The sequence below is a fragment of the Tamandua tetradactyla genome, chromosome X (assembly GCF_023851605.1).
Source record: "Tamandua tetradactyla isolate mTamTet1 chromosome X, mTamTet1.pri, whole genome shotgun sequence".
Lineage (NCBI taxonomy): Eukaryota > Metazoa > Chordata > Mammalia > Pilosa > Myrmecophagidae > Tamandua > Tamandua tetradactyla.
Genome location: NC_135353.1, coordinates 72,455,512 through 72,473,886, shown reverse-complemented (window position 1 = coordinate 72,473,886; position 18,375 = coordinate 72,455,512). Strand labels below are relative to the sequence as shown.

The 18,375-nt window shown below is 37.4% G+C and overlaps 2 protein-coding genes across 3 annotated transcripts in view; one reads left to right on the top strand and one right to left on the bottom strand.

Annotated features, from left to right (window-relative positions):
* Positions 1 to 662: 662 nt before the first annotated feature.
* LOC143670729 (glycine cleavage system H protein, mitochondrial-like) lies at positions 663 to 9,547 on the bottom strand. Of its 2 annotated transcripts, XM_077145665.1 has the most exons (2): positions 9,049 to 9,547; positions 663 to 1,286 (listed from the first exon to the last, which is right to left on the bottom strand). In XM_077145665.1, exons 1-2 carry the CDS (start codon positions 9,513 to 9,515, stop codon positions 1,214 to 1,216), a joined length of 540 nt encoding a protein of 179 aa, XP_077001780.1. In that variant the 5' UTR covers positions 9,516 to 9,547; the 3' UTR covers positions 663 to 1,213. The 2 variants fall into 2 exon arrangements, with proteins under 2 accessions (XP_077001780.1, XP_077001779.1); XM_077145664.1 differs by lacking the exon at positions 663 to 1,286 and having other exon boundaries at positions 8,930 to 9,547.
* A 4,862-nt stretch (positions 9,548 to 14,409) lies between these two features.
* Positions 14,410 to 18,375, top strand: part of LOC143670731 (centromere protein I-like) — a 42,541-nt gene continuing 38,575 nt past the window's right edge. Inside the window, exons 1-3 of the mRNA XM_077145666.1 lie at positions 14,410 to 14,692; positions 16,051 to 16,099; positions 16,647 to 16,877. Coding sequence (XP_077001781.1) covers positions 14,685 to 14,692; positions 16,051 to 16,099; positions 16,647 to 16,877 — 288 coding nt within the window. The 5' untranslated portion in view covers positions 14,410 to 14,684. The remainder of the gene's footprint in view (positions 14,693 to 16,050; positions 16,100 to 16,646; positions 16,878 to 18,375) is intronic.

Genomic DNA, 18,375 nt, shown 5'->3' with positions numbered 1-18,375 from the left:
TTTAAAATTTGTACATTTAGTCACTATCATTATACACTCTAGGCATTCCTAGATTATACCATCTCAGTCTTTATCATCTATCTTTCTTTGTGATTTCATTTATGCCCCCAGCCCTCCTCTCTCTATCATTCTCACATTCAGCTTTATTCAGTGTTTTAACATAATTGTATTACAGTTAGGTAGTGTTGTGCTGTCCATTTCTGAGTTTTTATATTCAGTCCTGTTGCACAATCTGTATCCCTTCAGCTCCAGTTACACAATATCTTACCCTATTTCTATGTCCTGGTGGTCTCTGTTACCAACGAAATAGTCCAAGTTTATTCACTAATGTCAGTTCATATCAGTGAGACCATACAGTATTTTTCCTTTTGTTTTTGGCTAATCACATTCAGCATAATGTCCTTAAGGTCCATCCATGTTGTTACATACTTCATAACTTTATTCTGTCTCGCAGCTGCATAATATTCCTTCATATGTATATGCCACAGTTTGTTTAGTCACCTATCCATTGATAGACATTTTGGCTATTTACATCTCTTCACAATTGTAAATAATGCTGCTTTAAATATTGGTGTGCAAATGTCCGTTTATGTCCTTTGAGTAGAGACAGCATATAGATGGGTCTTGTTTTTTAATCCATTCTGCCAGTCTATGTCTTTTTTTTTTTTTTAATGGAGAAGTTGAATGTTTTATTGTTATTAAAGGGTTTCTTCTTTTGCTGCAAGGCTGTTGCTTTACTGTATAAAACACCACCAGCAAAAGTGGTATAGTACTCTTCCTCACTGACAGTGTACAGCTAACAAAAACTTACCTCCACTCCCAGTTATTTCCATTGAAAATTTGAGGGTATTCTGACTCAAATCCAGGGACTGATGTAAGACAGAATATCATGTAAGCTTAAAGTAACCATATTACCCATGCATTACATAATTTTTACAAGAAGTTTTTACCTCAGATAATTTCATGAATTCTGAATATAATAGCTAGATCCTAGTCTAAATCACTGAGTTTCTGAAAAAAAGATGCAAATTGTGTTTCTCTGCTATCATTAGAAAGTTAAGGAGTATTTTTTTCAGTAACATAGTTGGAATGAGTAGTTTCTGTTTTCCTATTGGTACTGCTAAAAAGTTGCAATTACAAATTTTTATCCACCAGTAATTTAAAATATTGCTGGATAAGTTATTTCAGACTAGTTTATTTAGGGGTTCCATTTTTACTCTTCAATAGATTTTATGTATTTCTCATATGCTTCTTCACTCATTAGTTCATCAAGTTCTGAAGGGTTACTCAGTGTCATCTTTTTTTTTTTTATTAATTAAAAAAATTAACTAACACAACATTAGAAATCAATCCATTCTACATATGCAATCAGTAATTCTTAATATCATCACATAGGTGTATGGTGATCATTTCTCAGTACATATGCATCGATTTAGAGAAAGAAATAGCACGACAACAGAAAAAGAAATAAAGTGATAACACAGAGAGAAAACACAAATAAAAATAAAAAGTACAAAAATATATAAGAGAAAGAAAAAAAAACAAAAAAAAACTATAGATCAGATGCAGCTTCATTCAGCGTTCCAACATAATTACATTACAGTTAGGCAGTATTGTGCTGACCATTTTTTTTTTTTTAGACATCATACCATTCTACATATGTAATCAGTAATTCTTAACATCATCACATAGATGCATGATCATCGTTTCTTAGTACATTTGCATCGGTTTAGAAGAACTAGCAGTATAACAGAAAAAAATATAGAATGTTAATATAGAGAAAAAAATAAAAGTAATAATAATAAGAACAAAACAAACAAAACAAAACAAAACAAGAACCTATCGCTCGGATGCAGCTTCGTTCAGTATTTTAACATGATTACTTTACAATTAGGTATTATTGTGCTGTCCATTTTTGAGTTTTTGATTCTAGTCCTATTGCACAGTCTGTATTCCATCAGCTCCAATTACCCATTATCTTACCCTGTTTCTAACTCCTGCTGAACTCTGTTACCAATGACATATTCCAAGTTTATTCTCGAGTGTCGATTCACATCATTGGGACCATACAGTATTTGTCTTTTAGTTTTTGGCTAGACTCACTCAGCATAATGTTCTCTAGGTCCATCCATGTTATTACATGCTTCATAAGTTTATCCTGCCTTAAAGCTGCATAATATTCCATCGTATGTATATACCACAGTTTGTTTAGCCACTCGTCTGTTGATGGACATTTTGGCTGTTTCCATCTCTTTGCAATTGTAAATAACGCTGCTATAAACATTGGTGTGCAAATGTCTGTTTGAGTTTTTGCCCTTAATTCCTTTGAGTAGATTCCCAGCAATGGTATTGCTGGGTCGTATGGCAATTCTATATTCAGCTTTTTGAGGAACCGCCAAACTGTTTTCCACAGTGGTTGCACCATTTGGCATTCCCACCAACAGTGGATAAGTGTGCCTCTTTCACCGCATCCTCTCCAGCACTTGTCATTTTCTGTTTTGTTGATAATGGCCATTCTGGTGGGTGTGAGATGATATCTCATTGTGGTTTTGATTTGCATTTCTCTAATGGCCAGGGACATTGAGCATCTCTTCATGTGTCTTTTGGCCATTTGTATTTCCTCCTCTGAGAGGTGTCTATTCAAGTCTTTTTCCCATTTTGTAATTGGGTTGGCTGTCTTTTTGTTGTTGAGTTGAACAATCTCATTATAAATTCTGGATACTAGACCTTTATCTGATATGTCGTTTCCAAATATTGATTCCCATTGTGTAGGCTGTCTTTCTACTTTCTTGATGAAGTTCTTTGATGCACAAAAGTGTTTAATTTTGAGGAGTTCCCATTTATTTATTTCCTTCTTCAGTGCTCTTGCTTTAGGTGTAAGGTCCATAAAACCGCCTCCAATTGTAAGATTCATAAGATATCTCCCTACATTTTCCTCTAACTGTTCTATGGTCTTAGTCCTAATGTTTAGATCTTTGATCCATTTTGAGTTAACTTTTGTGTAGGGTGTGAGATATGGGTCTTCTTTCATTCTTTTGCATATGGATATCCAGTTCTCTAGGCACCATTTATTGAAGAGACTGTTCTGTCCCAGGTGAGTTGGCTTGACTGCCTTATCAAAGATCAAATGTCCATAGATGAGAGGGTCTATATCTGAGCACTCTATTCGATTCCATTGGTCGATATATCTATCTTTATGCCAATACCATGCTGTTTTGACCACTGTGGCTTCATAATATGCCTTAAAGTCAGGCAGTGCAAGACCTCCAGCTTCGTTTTTTTTCCTCAAGATGTTTTTAGCAATTCGGGGCACCCTGCCCTTCCAGATAAATTTGCTTATTGGTTTTTCTATTTCTGAAAAATACGTTGTTGGGATTTTGATTGGTATTGCATTGAATCTGTAAATCAATTTAGGTAGGATTGACATCTTAACTATATTTAGTCTTCCAATCCATGAACACGATATGCCCTTCCATCTGTTTAGGTCTTCTGTGATTTCTTTTAGCAGTTTTTTGTAGTTTTCTTTATATAGGTTTTTTGTCTCTTTAGTTAAATTTATTCCTAGGTATTTTATTCTTTTAGTTGCAATTGTAAATGGGATTCGTTTCTTGATTTCCCCCTCCGCTTGTTCATTACTAGTGTATAGAAATGCTACAGATTTTTGAATGTTGATCTTGTAACCTGCTACTTTGCTGTACTCATTTATTAGCTCTAGTAGTTTTGTTGTGGATTTTTCCGGGTTTTCGACGTATAGTATCATATCGTCTGCAAACAGTGATAGTTTTACTTCTTCCTTTCCAATTTTGATGCCTTGTATTTCTTTTTCTTGTCTAATTGCTCTGGCTAGAACCTCCAGCACAATGTTGAATAATAGTGGTGATAGTGGACATCCTTGTCTTGTTCCTGATCTTAGGGGGAACGTTTTCAATTTTTCCCCATTAAGGATGATATTAGCTGTGGGTTTTTCATATATTCCCTCTATCATTTTTTTTTTAATTTTTTTATTAATCAAAAAAAAGAAAAGAAATTAACACAACATTTAGAAATCATTCCATTCTACACATGCACTCAGTAATTCTTAGTATCATCACATAGATGTATGATCATCATTTCTTAGTACATTTGCATCGATTTAGGAAAAGAACTAGCAAAACAGCAGAAAAAGATATAGAATGTTAATATAGAGAAGAGAATTAAAATAATAATACTAATAATATATATATATATATATAAAGAGGAAAAAGAAAAAAACAAAAACAAAAGATACAAACACACAAACAAACAAACAAAAAACCATATTTCAGGTGCAGCTTCATTCAGTGTTCCAACCTAGTTACATTACACTTAGGTATTATTGTGCTGTCCATTTTTGAGTTTTTGTATCTAGTCCTGTTGCACAGTCTGTATCCCTTCAGCTCCAATTACCCATTATCTTACCCTGTTTCTAACTCCTGCTGGTCTCTGTTACCAATGATATATTCCAAGCTGATTCTCGAATGTCGGTTCACATCAGTGGGACCATACAGTATTTGTCCTTTAGTTTTTGGCTAGACTCACTCAGCATAATGTTCTCTAGGTCCATCTATGTTATTACATGCTTCATAAGTTTAGTCTGTCTTAAAGCTGCATAATATTCCATCGTAGGTATACGCCACAATTTGTTTAGCCACTTGTCTGTTGATGGGCATTTTGGCTGTTTCCATCTCTTTGAAATTGTAGATAATGCTGCTATAAACACTGGTGTGCAAATGTCCGTCTGTGTCTTTGCCCTTAAGTCCTTTGAGTAGATACCTAGCAGTGGTATTGCTGGGTCGTAATCCATTCTGCCATTCTATGTCTTTTGATTGGGAAATTCAGTCCATTAACTTTTAGTGTTATTACTGTTTGGATAATATTTTCCTCTACCATTTTGGCTTTTGTATTATATATATCTATCTGATTTTCCTTCTTTCTACACTTTACTCCTCCCTCTATCATTTTAAGGAAGTTCCCTTGTATTCCTATCCTTTGAAGTGTTTTCAACAGGAAAGGATGTTGAATCTTGTCAAATGCCTTCTCTGCATCAATTGAGATGATCATGTGATTTTTCTGCTTTGATTTGTTGATATGGTGTATTACATTAATTGATTTTCTTATGTTGAACCATCCTTGCATACCTGGGATGAATCCTACTTGGTCATGATGAATAATTCTTTTAATGTGCTGTTGGATACGATTTGCTAGAATTTTATTGAGGATTTTTGCATCTGTATTCATTAGAGAGATCGGCCTGTAATTTTCTTTTCTTGTAATATCTTTGCCTGGTTTTGGTATGAGGGTAATGTTGGCGTCATAGAATGAATTAGGTAGTTTTCCCTCCACTTCGATTTTTTTGAAGAGTTTGAGGAGAGTTGGTACTAATTCTTTCTGGAATGTTTGATAGAATTCACATGTGAAGCCGTCTGGTCCTGGACTTTTCTTTTTAGGAAGCTTTTGAATGACTGCTTCAATTTCTTTACTTGTGATTGGTTTGTTGAGGTCATCTATGTCTTCTTGAGTCAAAGTTGGTTGTTCATGTCTTTCCAGGAACCTGTCCATTTCCTCTAAATTGTTGTATTTATTAGCGTAAAGTTGTTCATAGTATCCTGTTATTACCTCCTTTATTTCTGTGAGGTCAGTAGTTATGTCTCCTCTTCCATTTCTGATCTTATTTATTTGCATCCTCTCTCTTCTTCTTTTTGTCAATCTTGCTAAGGGCCCATCAATCTTATTGATTTTCTCATAGAACCAACTTCTGGCCTTATTGATTTTCTCTATTGTTTTCAACTTCATTTATTTGTGCTCTAATCTTTGTTATTTCTTTCCTTTTGCTTGCTTTGGGGTTAGCTTGCTGTTCTTTCTCCAGTTCTTCCAAATGGATAGTTAATTCCTGAATTTTTGCCTTTTCTTCTTTTCTGATATAGGCATTTAGAGCAATAAATTTCCCTCTTAGCACTGCCTTTGCTGCGTCCCATAAGTTTTGATATGTTGTGTTTTCATTTTCATTCGCCTCGAGGTATTTGCTAATTTCTCTAGCAATTTCTTCTTTGACCCAGTCGTTGTTTAGGAGTGTGTTGTTGAGCCTCCACGTATTTGTGAATTTTCTGGCACTCTGCCTATTATTGATTTCCAACATCATTCCTTTATGGTCCGAGAAAGTGTTGTGTAAGATTTCAATCTTTTTAAATTTGTTAAGACTTGCTTTGTGACCCAGCATATGGTCTATCTTTGAGAATGATCCATGAGCACTTGAGAAAAAGGTGTATCCTGCTGTTGTGGGATGTAATGTCCTATAAATGTCTGTAAAGTCTAGTTCATTTATAGTAATATTCAAATTCTCTATTTCTTTGTTGATCCTCTGTCTAGATGTTCTGTCCATTGATGAGAGTGGTGAGTTGAAGTCTCCAACTATTATGGTATATGAGTCTGTTTCCCTTTTCAGTGTTTGCAGTATATTCCTCATGTATTTTGGGGCATTCTGATTCGGTGCGTAAATATTTATGATTGTTATGTCTTCTTGTTTAATTGTTCCTTTTATTAATATATAGTGTCCTTCTTTGTCTCTTTTAACTGTTTTACATTTGAAGTCTAATTTGTTGGATATTAGTATAGCCACTCCTGCTCTTTTCTGGTTGTTATTTGCATGAAATATCTTTTCCCAACCTTTCACTTTCAACCTATGTTTATCTTTGGGTCTAAGATGTGTTTCCTGTAGACAGCATATAGAAGGATCCTGTTTTTTAATCCATTCTGCCAATCTATGTCTTTTGATTGGGGAATTCAGTCCATTGACATTTAGTGTTATTACTGTTTGGATAATATTTTCCTCTACCATTTTGCCTTTTGTATTATATATATCATATCTGATTTTCCTTCTTTCTACACTCTTCCATATCTCTCTCTTCTGTCTTTTTGTATCTGACTCTAGTGCTCCCTTTAGTATTTCTTGCAGAGCTGGTCTCTTGGTCACAAATTCTTTCAGTGACTTTTTGTCTGAGAATGTTTTAATTTCTCCCTCATTTTTGAAGGATAATTTTGCTGGATATAGGAGTCTTGGTTGGCAGTTTTTCTCTTTTAGTATTTTAAATATATCATCCCACTGTCTTCTAGCTTCCATGGTTTCTGCTGAGAAATCTACACAAAGTCTTATTGCGTTTCCCTTGTATGTAATGGATTGTTTTTCTCTTGCTGCTTTCAAGATCTTCTCTTTCTCTTTGACCTCTGACATTCTAACTAGTAAGTGTCTTGGAGAACGCCTATTTGGGTCTAATCTCTTTGGGGTGCGCTGCACTTCTTGGATCTGTAATTTTAGGTCTTTCATAAGAGTTGGGAAATTTTCAGTGATAATTTCTTTCATTAGTTTTTCTCCTCCTTTTCCCTTCTCTTCTCCTTCTGGGACACCCACAACACGTATATTTGTGCGGTTCATATTGTCCTTGAGTTCCCTGATACCCTGTTCAAATTTTTCCATTCTTTTCCCTATAGTTTCTGTTTCTTTTTGGAATTCAGATGTTCCATCCTCCAATTCACTAATTCTATCTTCTGTCTCTTTAAATCTATCATTGTAGCTATCCATTATTTTTTCTATGTTTGCTACTTTATCCTTCACTTCCATAAGTTCTGCGATTTGTTTTTTCGTTTTTCTATTTCTTCTTTATGTTCAGCCCATGTCCTCTTCATGTCCTCCCTCAATTTATCGATTTCATTTTTGAAGAGGTTTTCCATTTCTGTTCGTATATTCAGCATTAGTTGTCTCAGCTCTTGTGTCTCATTTGAGCTATTGGTTTGTTCCTTTGACTGAGCCATATTCTCAATCTTTTGAGCGTGGACAGTTATCTTCTGCTGCTGGCGTCTGGGCATTTATTCAGATTTCTCTTGGTGTTGGACCCAGCAAGGTTGTAATATTTTTCTGTGAAATCTCTGGGATCTGTTTTTCTTATCTTGCCCAGTATGTGGCGCACGTGGCACACGTTTGTCTCAAGTGTTTGGAATGGGTCTCCCCCAGTCACCGATCTCCGTGGCCTGGGGATTTCGTATCCAATTTTCTCCGTTCATTCAGGGGCCGCGCTTGGTGGGGGCGTCAGCTGTCGCGGCTTGAGGGGACCCTGTGGCTGGTTGCGGGCCGCAGCGGGCCTGGGGGATTCCCCACTGGACCAGGAAGCCTCCCGTGGGGGGGGGCTACCGCTGCTTGGATAGCCCTCCTATCCGAGACTCGTATCTGCGGACTCGAAGCAGAGACTCGAAGCCGCCCGCAAAAGAGGGGTGCCGCCTGCCTCAGCTTGGGAAACTTGCTTCTCCAATACTCTCAGCCGGCCCGGAAAGGAGGGAGGGAGTAGCTCGGACCACCGCAGCTGCCGCTGATCGGGAAATCACGCGCCGCTCGGGGGTCTCACCGCAGCCAAGTCTCGCAGTCAGTCTAGCCAGCCCAGACTTTGGATAGCCCTCTCATCTGAGATTCGTAGCCACGGACTCAAAGCCGAGACTCGAAGCCGCCTGCAGAAGAAGGGCGCCGCCTGCCTCGGCTTGGGAAACTTGCTTCTCCGATACTCTCAGCTGGCCCGGGAAGGAGGGAGGGATTAGCTCGGACCGCCGCAGCTTCGGCTGCTCGGCAAATCACGTGCTGCTCGGGGGTCTCGCCGCAGCCAAGAGTAGCAGTCAGACTTGCCAGCCCAGACTTTGTATAGCCCTCTGATCCGAGACTCGTAGCTGCGGACTCGAAGCCGAGACTCGAAGCCGCCCGCAAAAGTGTGGCGCCGGCCGCCTTGGCTGGGAAGCTTGTCTCTCCGAGTCTCTCAGCCAGCCCGGGAAGGAGGGAGGGATTAGCTCAGACCGCCGCAGCTGCGGCTGCTCGGGAAATCGCCGATCTCACTCACCGCAGCCGAGTTTCGCAGTCAGACTAACCAGCCCAGACTGGGTTACGCTGTGTGTCCATTCCCTGCTGTAGCCCCGGGAGCTGTTCTGTACTGTTTCTGTTCACCTATTAGTTGATTTGGAGTCGGAGGAACTAAGACGCATGTACCTTACTAAGACGCCATCTTGGATCCCCTCCTCAGTGTCATCTTGATGAGCCAACCATCTTCGTAACAAGATTTGTTGACAAGTCCTGGATTTTCTGCAAGAGCTTCATTAATTTCTGTTACTTCTCCTAATAGAGGAGAATAAAGTTCACTAGCAGCTTTCACACTTTCCAAAGCACCAAACTCCTCTTGTTTGTTCAATTTTGTCCCAACCTCAGGAAGACTACAGTAAACAACATCTCCCAAAGCCTCCTGTGCAAAATTGCTGATTCCCACTGTTCCAGTTCCATTTTCTGTTGTTACCCATTCATGTTTGTCTGTGAATTTTCGCACCGAGAGCAGAGCGGGGCGGGTGCGCAGCGTCCGGACTGCGGCCGCCCGCACCCCCCAGGGCCGTCGCGGGCAGGAGGTGGCGGGCGCGGAGGCCGCGCGCAGGCTGCAGACAGCGGTCTGCACACTCCGGGCCGCGCGCAGCGCCATGTTCACAGGGGTGCGCAGGTTCGCAGTGTAGCGACCCGGACAGTCGGACAGTGGGGACTCCAGTCTATGTCTTTTGATTGGGGAGTTTAATCCATTAAAATTTAGTGTTATTACTGCTCGGGTAGTACTTAAGGAACTCTACTTTTTAAAATTCTTAAAACAAATACATGGGCAAAAGTATATGTAACTTTTTCTTAAATAACCATTTAAGAAATTTAATCAGGAGTTTAAAAATCTGCCCATTGATACAGATTGGGCAACAGGACTGATTGTAAATATTCAGAAATGGATAGCACAATACTACCTAAAAACCATAATACAATAATGTTAGTATGCTGAATGAAGCTGAATGTGAGAAGAATAGAGGAAGGAGGGATGGGGACACAAATGAAATCAGAAGGAAAGATAAATGATAAATACTAAGATGGTATAATCTAGGAAGGCCTAGAGTATACAATGATAGTAACCAAATGTAAAAGTTAAAAAATGTTTTTGCATGAGGAAGAACAAAGGAATGTCAGTATTGTAGGGTGTTGAAAATAGATGGTAATTCATGTTTTAAAACTTTAACTTATATGTAAGACTAAAGCAAAAAATGTTTATTTGGTACAAAATTTATGATTTGACTAGTGCATTTCCTAATGTAACTTATGTGAACAGTTTCATTGAATACCATAAGTACATGGAACCTTGAGTAGAGCATAAGAGTTTGTAGGTTTGTCCAGAGTGATACCCTGTTAAATCCCAGAGCGATTTGAACAGTGAATTAAAAAGTATTTGCAAAGTTCCCTTGGGGGAATGGTGAGAAAGGGGGAAAATTCAACTTCATCATATGGAGAATTCCTGATGTTCTCACAAGCAATGGGGACAGCCAAAGCAATAGGCCGAGCCCTCAATCTTGGTGTTTGTTCATATGAAACTTATCCCCGCAAAGGATTGGCTAAGCCTACTTAAAATTAGGCCTAAGAGTCATCCCCAGAGAACCTCTTCTGTTGCTCAGATATGGACTCTCTCTCTCAGCCAACACGCCACGCAGACTCACTGCCCTCTCCCTCTCTACGTGGGACATGACTCCCAGGGGTGTGGGCCTTCCTGGAAACCTGGGACGGAAATCCTAGCATGAACTGGGACTCAGCGCCAAGGGATTGAGAAAACCTCGACCAAAAGGGGGAAGAGAGAAATGAGACAAAGCAAAGTCTCAATGGCTGAGAGATTTCAAGCAAAGTTGAAAGCTTATCCTGGAGGTTATTCATATGCATTATATAAATCTCACCTTTTTATTTAAGGTATATTGGAGAGGCTGGAGGGAAGTGCTTGAAAATGTAGAGCTGTATTGCAGTAGCCATGTTTCTTGAAGATGATTGTATAAGGATATAGCTTTCACAATGTGACTGTGTGATTGTGAAAACCTTGTGTCTGATGCTCCTTTTATCTACCTTATTGACAGACGAGTAAAACATATGGATTAAAAATAAATAATAGGGGGAACAAATAAAATAAACATAGTAGATTGAAATGCTGGTTATTCATGAAAGGGAGTGATAAGGGGTATAGGAAAATAATAGGGGAAACAAAGGGTAAAATATATTGGGTAGATGGAAATACTAGCAGGGAATGAGAGGGAGGAGTAAGGGTATGGTATGTATGAGTTTTTTTTCTTTTTTCTTTTTCTAAATTGATGCAAATGTTCTAAGAAATGATCCTGGTGATGAATATACAACTATGTGATGATGTTATGAGTTACTGATTATATACCAAGAATATGGTAAGAATGTTTGTTTTTGTATGTTATGTTTAAAAAAAAAATCTGCCCATTAAAAATTCAGCCCCAATGGCTTTTTTTTTTTTTTTTTTGCATGAAGAGCCACCAGGAATCGAATTCAGGTCTCTGGCATGGCAGGCGAGAACTCTGCCTACTGAGCCACCAGCTCCAATGGTTTTATAAGCAGTTTCTTCAAAGCATTCAAAGAACAGATCATTCCAATCTCGTATAAACTGTTGCAGAAAATAATAAGAGAACATGCCCCAACTCATTTTATGATACTAGAAGAACCTTGATAGCCAAACTAGAACAAATGAGAAAGAAAAATCACAGAACAATCTCACTTATAAGCACTGATATTAAAATTTTCCAACTGTACGTAGCAGTATGCTTTTAAATAATAATACATCATACTCTAGTTAGATTTGTCTCCACAGTTTGGAAATAGTTGTACATTAAAATGTATTAAATACTCATCTTGTTATCAAATTAAAAGAAAAAATATGTGAGATTGTTTCAAATGAAGAAAGATCATTTTTAAAATTTCACACTCATTAATGATAAAATTCCTAGGAATCCAGGAATAGAATGGAGTTTTCTATACCTGGCAAAGAGTATCCCCCAAAATCCTTCTTAAAAATCATACTTTATGGAAAGTATGTGCATACTTAATGCAAACCCTTCTGCCTATACATGGAAAAACTCTTGACCCTCTCCAAGGAAGATAATACTGCAGTCTTATCCAATAAAGGATTCCAACTCAAAGTCCAGGTAGATAACCTTTTTGTTGTAACACTTGTATTATATAATACAGTTAGCTCTTAAGCCATCAGTAATTCATTCTATTTTGGAAGTAAGGTTGTAATGCCGTATCTTCAGCAATGTTTCAGGGGACAATTTTGATTGTCACAGTAACTGGAAAGAGGGTGCTACCGTCATTTAGTAGGTTGGAGCCATGGATGCTAAATGTGCTGCAGTGGGTAGGGAGTGGGAGGCAGTCCTGGATAGTGAATTGTTTCATCCGTTATGCCAATAGCATTCTGTGGAGGAATGCTTCAAAGGGGACTGTTCCCAGTAAATTACCATTGTTTCAGATTATTTCAGATTTATTTGCTAAGTCTTCCCCCAAATCGTAAAGTATAGTTTTGCAAATAGCCAGCTGACCATATGGGTGTTGCCACCTGTTTGAATTGTCTCTTTCTCCTTTTCTGCTTGCTGTGGCTGAACCATCATGGTGATAGGTAGTGGTAGAGTGATCATTATCTCTAAAGCTCCAAAACCATATAGTATTCCTTTTTCCCTTGTTCACAGCCACTGTTGGCTACCTAGATTTGAATTGAATTCCACTCAAATTAGAGAGAAAATATGTATTTTTAAACACTTTAGCTTAGGAATTCAGACAGATCTGGGTTTTGATTTGTATATTTTAAGCTTCAATCAGTGTATTTATTGCAGTGTTACTGACATCATAGAAAACAGTTCCCCAATCATTTTAAAGTTTATCCTTTTAAGCTACTATGTGGTTTGAAGGGGATTAAATGGTTCTCATGTTTTTCTAGTTTATTATTTTGTCCCTTGCCAGATTTTATTCTGAATTTTTCATATAACATTGTCATGAGCTCTTTTTTCCCTTACTTTTAATGGAATATACCTATTTTCCAGTGGTTTTTACATATATATCCCTCAAGAATTTCCAGGGTTCAATGCTTATAAATCAGTGGACTGTAATAATATGCTGAATAGCTGGTCCCTGGACATTGTAACATTATCTAAAGTCTGTCTGGAGCTTAATCCTTTCTTTCTCTGGTATTTGCTTGTAGAGTCTAGGTGCTGAGGATATTCTATGAATTTATCTTAATGGTTCCCTAGAGGACTAAGTGTTGTTTTAAGTTCAATGACTATGGCTTTAAAAAAAGGTGAATTATGGATTGGAAGAGTTTTCTGAAATGCCTATCAACTTTTTGCTCTACATTTTCCAGATTTAGTTTGGAAATTGTGAGTACTTTTGCTAATATGAATCTGAATGTCATGGTTTCTTATCACAGAGAGACAACTTTAGGTGGATCCATGAATTCCGTGTCTGAACTGATTGACTATGTAGGGTGGTTGTCCACTACTGCAATGCGCTTGGAGAGCAACAGTACTTTCTTGCTGCACTTTATTTTGGATTTCTATGAGAAGGTAATAAACATCTCATTTTCCCTATTTAGATTCTTATAGTGAGTGTTCATTTGCCTGGCCTATGATTTAAATTTTATGTTCAACCATTAAGTTGGGCTGTGACCTTATTAGTAGCATAGTTAAAGGAAGCTATACATTTTGAAGGTAAGGATTGTGTTCTTGCTTAGATAATTGACTTTCATAAAGCACAGTGGGCAAACAAAGGCCTCTTTTCTTCTCCAGGTACACCTTTAATAGACATTCACCTATAAAAATGCTGGCCCTAAACAGAAGTTTGTCTCTGGCATCACTTTTCCTTATCCATTTCCCATCCCAACCGTTGGCAAAAACCAAAAATACCTTCTTGTTTCTTCAGATTTCCACTCCCAACTTTTTTGCTGCCTTATTTTTCCATTTCTCTTCTGTTTTCTTATGGCATTTGACCATTGTCTTATGGTATTAGACCAGGACAGAGCTGAGCTATTATCCAGAAAGTACCCATTAATTTCAATTTTTTCCTTGTTTCCTCCCTTCACTAATAGCTATCTTGTATTACATTTGCTTTGAAGAATACTCCTTTCTTTTCCAGGTTGACAGCTATGTAAAATGATAAATAAGTGTTTATGGAACTTAAGGAGAAAGTTATGCTCCTTTCCTTTACTCTATTTCCCTGCCCTCCACCCCCAACTCTAAGCTCCTCTAGAAAAAAAATATTAAAGAATTGAATAATGGTCTTCTAGAATAATGCCCCATTGTAAAGATTGATGTATGCTGAAGTGTGTGTGTGTGTATGTGTGTGTGTATATATATATATATATATATATACACATTTTTTTTTAATTTAAAAATTTTTTTTGCATGGGCAGGTACTGGGAATCAAACCCAGGTCTCTGACATGGGTGGCAAGAATTGTGCCTGCTGAGCCACTGTGGCCCACCTGAAGTATATTTTTAAGTAGGCTTGTGGCTGTCTTACTGTATTTGTGAACTGAGCAGTCCTTAACCTAATGTTATATTATTGTTTATCTTACACTGATGATTCTTTGGGTGAACTTGGTTGCGGGGTTCTGGCAAATTTATGTATATATACATATAACACACAAATGCTGACGTTATTATTCTTCCCAAAAGGTATGTGACACGTATATAAATTATAACCTTCCATTAGTGGTGTTGTTTCCTCCTGGGATCTTCTATCCAGCACTCCTCAGCCTGGATTCCAGTATCCTGAACCAGATCTGTTACATTATGCACAGGTACAAAACCTTTTGACCATTTTATGAATTAGTACGTGATAATTCCATCTTCATTTTTTTTCAACTATAATTTGGTAAAAATTCTTATTATTTGCTCCCAGGGGCCTATGGAAATAGGAAAGATGACTTTCTTTTAGGCATGACCTTCTAATGTGAAGCTATGATAGTTGTGTCATTTTCAAAATGTCCTTGTAAGGGGGTGCGAGGGTAGTTCAGTGGTAGAATTCCTGCCTGCCATGCAGGAGACCCGGGTTTGATTCCCGGCCTATATACTTCCCAAAAACAAACAAATGAAAAAATAAACAAAAAGAAAAATTCAACAAATGGTTCTGCAATAACGGAATACTCACATGGAAAAAGAATGAAATGTAACCTCCACCGTACAGCATACAAAGAAAAAAAAATGTCATTGTGAGCAATATGGAATAAAAGTTTTCATAGATAAGGATCTTTTGCCCAGTGGTACTTTTGCTGTACATTGTCAATTCTAATAGCTGTGTCTTATAAAAAATTAGTCATGTACTAACAACTGGTATAGGTTTACATAGCTTCTCTGGTAAAAAGAGAATATTTTCTGGAAAATAAAATCATTACTGGCTGATCTCCTAATTCTTTCACTTGTGGGCTGAAATTACTCTTTTCAGAAATGATACTGTGTATTTTTAAATGATAACTACAACTGTAGATTCTTTTGACATAACTTGTATGACTATCTCAAGGTTAAAATGTTTTGTAACTTAATTATAGTTCTCAGTCAAGGAGAAAATTGCATTTCTAAATTTCCCTTTTGTCCTTTCTGATACACCTTTTTTCTCACATTAAGAAAAAATATTCTATATCAGCATCTGACTGCTTTTGAACCTTGATTAGTTTTTTTCTTGAGGAGTTAGGTTTTAAATTTTATCGTAGTGACATATATACAACACAAGATTTCCCATTTTAGCCACTTTCATGTATGCAATTCAGTGATATTACATTCCCAATATTGTGCTACCAACATCACCATCCATTACCAAAACTTTTTCATCACCCCAAACAGAAACTCTATTCAAAAATCAGTAATTTTTTAATAGTGAAGCATTAGAAGCACTTCTTTCATTGTTGTTTCTTTTGTATAGAGGTATAATACGTATAGGTAAGTGCCCATCTTAAATGTACAACTGAATACTGAACCTCTTTTCAGATTTTTAGTCTTTGAGGAGAATGTACCACAAAAGGATAAAACTTTAAGGAGACAACTGGAGTTTTACCTATCTACACATTTGCATATATTTACATTTAAAATGTATACTTTTGTTTATGTTTAGCTTTCAAAGGCATTTAACTTTAAAAGTTTCCTTCTTACTCCTTCCATTTAGGTATCATAAAAATTTGACTGCTGCAAAGAAAAATGAGTTAGTACAAAAGGTATGGATAATAAACTTCTGTGTTAAATCACTGTCTTAGTTTGCCAGGTTGCTATGGCAATTACGACACAATAGGAATTTGTTGTCTAACGGTTTTGGAGACTAGCAGGCTTGATTCCTCTCGGGTTCAGTAGTATTTTGGTGCTGGCTTGCTGCAAACCTTGGCGTTCTTTAGTTTGCACCTTTGCCTCATGTCCCATGATGATGTCCTCTCCTTTGTCTTCTGGGTTCCAATTGACTTCCTGCTTCTGGCTCCTCCTTGTTAGCTTTCTCTTTATAAAGTCTCCAGTAATCCAGATTAAGGCCCACCCTCATTCAGTTGGGCCACATTTTAAGTAAGAATAGCATCCTCAAGAGGACCTACTTATAATAGGTTCACACCCACAGGAATTCAGATTAAGAGTAAGAATGTGATTTTTTCTGGAATACATAACTCAATCTGCCACAATTACCATTGTTTAAAAATTAATTATAGTCACATATGACTAGTTGAGGATAAGGAAAAGGAGAATAGAATATAGTCACCTTTTTTTTTCCTTTTCCAATAGGCAAAATCAGAGTTCAATTTCAACAGCAAGACCTATCAAGAATTTAACCACTATTTGACAACCATGGTTGGTTGTCTATGGACGTCCAAACCTTTCCAGAAAGTTCTCTGCCATAAAGGAATACATATTGATCCCAAAATTCTAGAAGAAGCTGGAATAGCAGAATATAAAAACAGTTTAAATTTAGTTCATCACCCTGCTTTATTGAGTTATGCTGTTTCCTTTCTGCAGGTAAGGCTATATAAAGGATTTTAAAATTTTATATAGAAATACCATGATGGCAGAAATAGGTAATGGCACAAATGTAGTGTGTTTGAATTGCAAGATGTATTCAGCAATTTTTTATATTTTGAATACCGACTAAGTTTTGTGTTGGGGGGTTCTGGGGATTCAAAGTTAAGGAAGTCTCTACCCTTGAAGAGTTTGGGCTTGCAGCAGAGACAGACTTGTAATAAATTACTATGGTACAGTGTGGTGAAGTGAGAAAAGGTGCAGTTGTAGGGAAAATGGGAGAGTGATTAATTCAATTCTCCTTGGGTGGAGGTGGTGCCAGACAAGGAAAGCCTTTATAGAAGTGAACACTCTCATAAGATCCTTGTAGAAATAACAGTAAATGTAGGATAAATAATAGTATATGTTGGATTCTTAGCCAAAAACTGCTGATTTAGTGAGTTGATATCAGTATTGATGTGTGTGGGTTCTTCACAGTATTTTATTCTCAGCCTAACTTTCCAGTATTATCAATGACTTGTGGAAGAAGAATTTGAATGGTGGGCATATCAAATGTGTAGATGATCTACACATTTGGGATGTGGGATTACAAATCCCACAGCAGAGTGGGATTACAAATAATACGTTGATGGAATCCAGATTCACAATTCCTTTAACAGGCTGAAACATTGAAAAATATGACAAGATGGGGAAAAACTGTACAGGGTGGGGGAAATATTCATTAATATTGTTTTATATATGCATACAATGAACCACACTAGTGAACAAGACAAATCTGGGTGTTTCCTGTATAAAGCTACAGTCTAGCTGTGGAGGCAGTCATCAAACAGACATCTAAGATAAAGTATGAAGAGCAATGTAATGGGGACGGTACAGGGGACAATGAAAAAATATATCAGAAATGCTAACCCAGTTCAGGTACTGCAGAAGTGATGCTAATAAGAGTTTCTAAGGATGAATGTGAGCTTGCCAAGACAGGAGCAGTATTTGAGCAAAGGTGCAAAGGCATAGAGCAAAGATAGTTTAGAGCAGGGGTCAGCAAACTCTGTAGAAGGCCAGATAGTAAATATTTTAGGCTTTGCAGGCGCTGTTATCTCTGTTAAGACTACTTAACTTTGCCTTGTAACTTGAAAGCAGTCATAGACAGTGCTTAAACAAAAGAGCATGGCTGTGTCCCATTAAAACTTTATTTATAGAATCAAGTGTTGAGCTCTGTTTGGGCCATGGGCTGTGATTTGCTGACCCCTGTGGTAGAATATGTCATGTTTGAGGAACTTGAAGTAGATTTGTAGGGCCAGAGCAGTGATTCTTCCCTGACTTGCCCAGAATTCCCTGAATTGCCCAGAGTATCTTCCATCCTCAGATTCTGATTTACTAATTCTGAGTGACATCCAGGATCTGCTTTTTTAATAAAATAATTCTGATATACGATGGAGGTCAAGAGGCACTGGGCTTAATTACAGAATGACAAGAGAAGAAGTTTTAAAATGTGGTAAAA

Coding starts and splice junctions, on each gene's coding strand:
- LOC143670729 (XM_077145665.1), bottom strand. CDS start 9,515: ATGGCGCTGCGCGCGGCCCGGAGTGTGCAGACCGCTGTCTGCAGCCTG. Junction 1,287..9,048: donor AGGAGGGGATCCAAGATGGC/GTCTTAGTAAGG, acceptor GATGACACTGAG/TAACCCTTCAGAACTTGATG.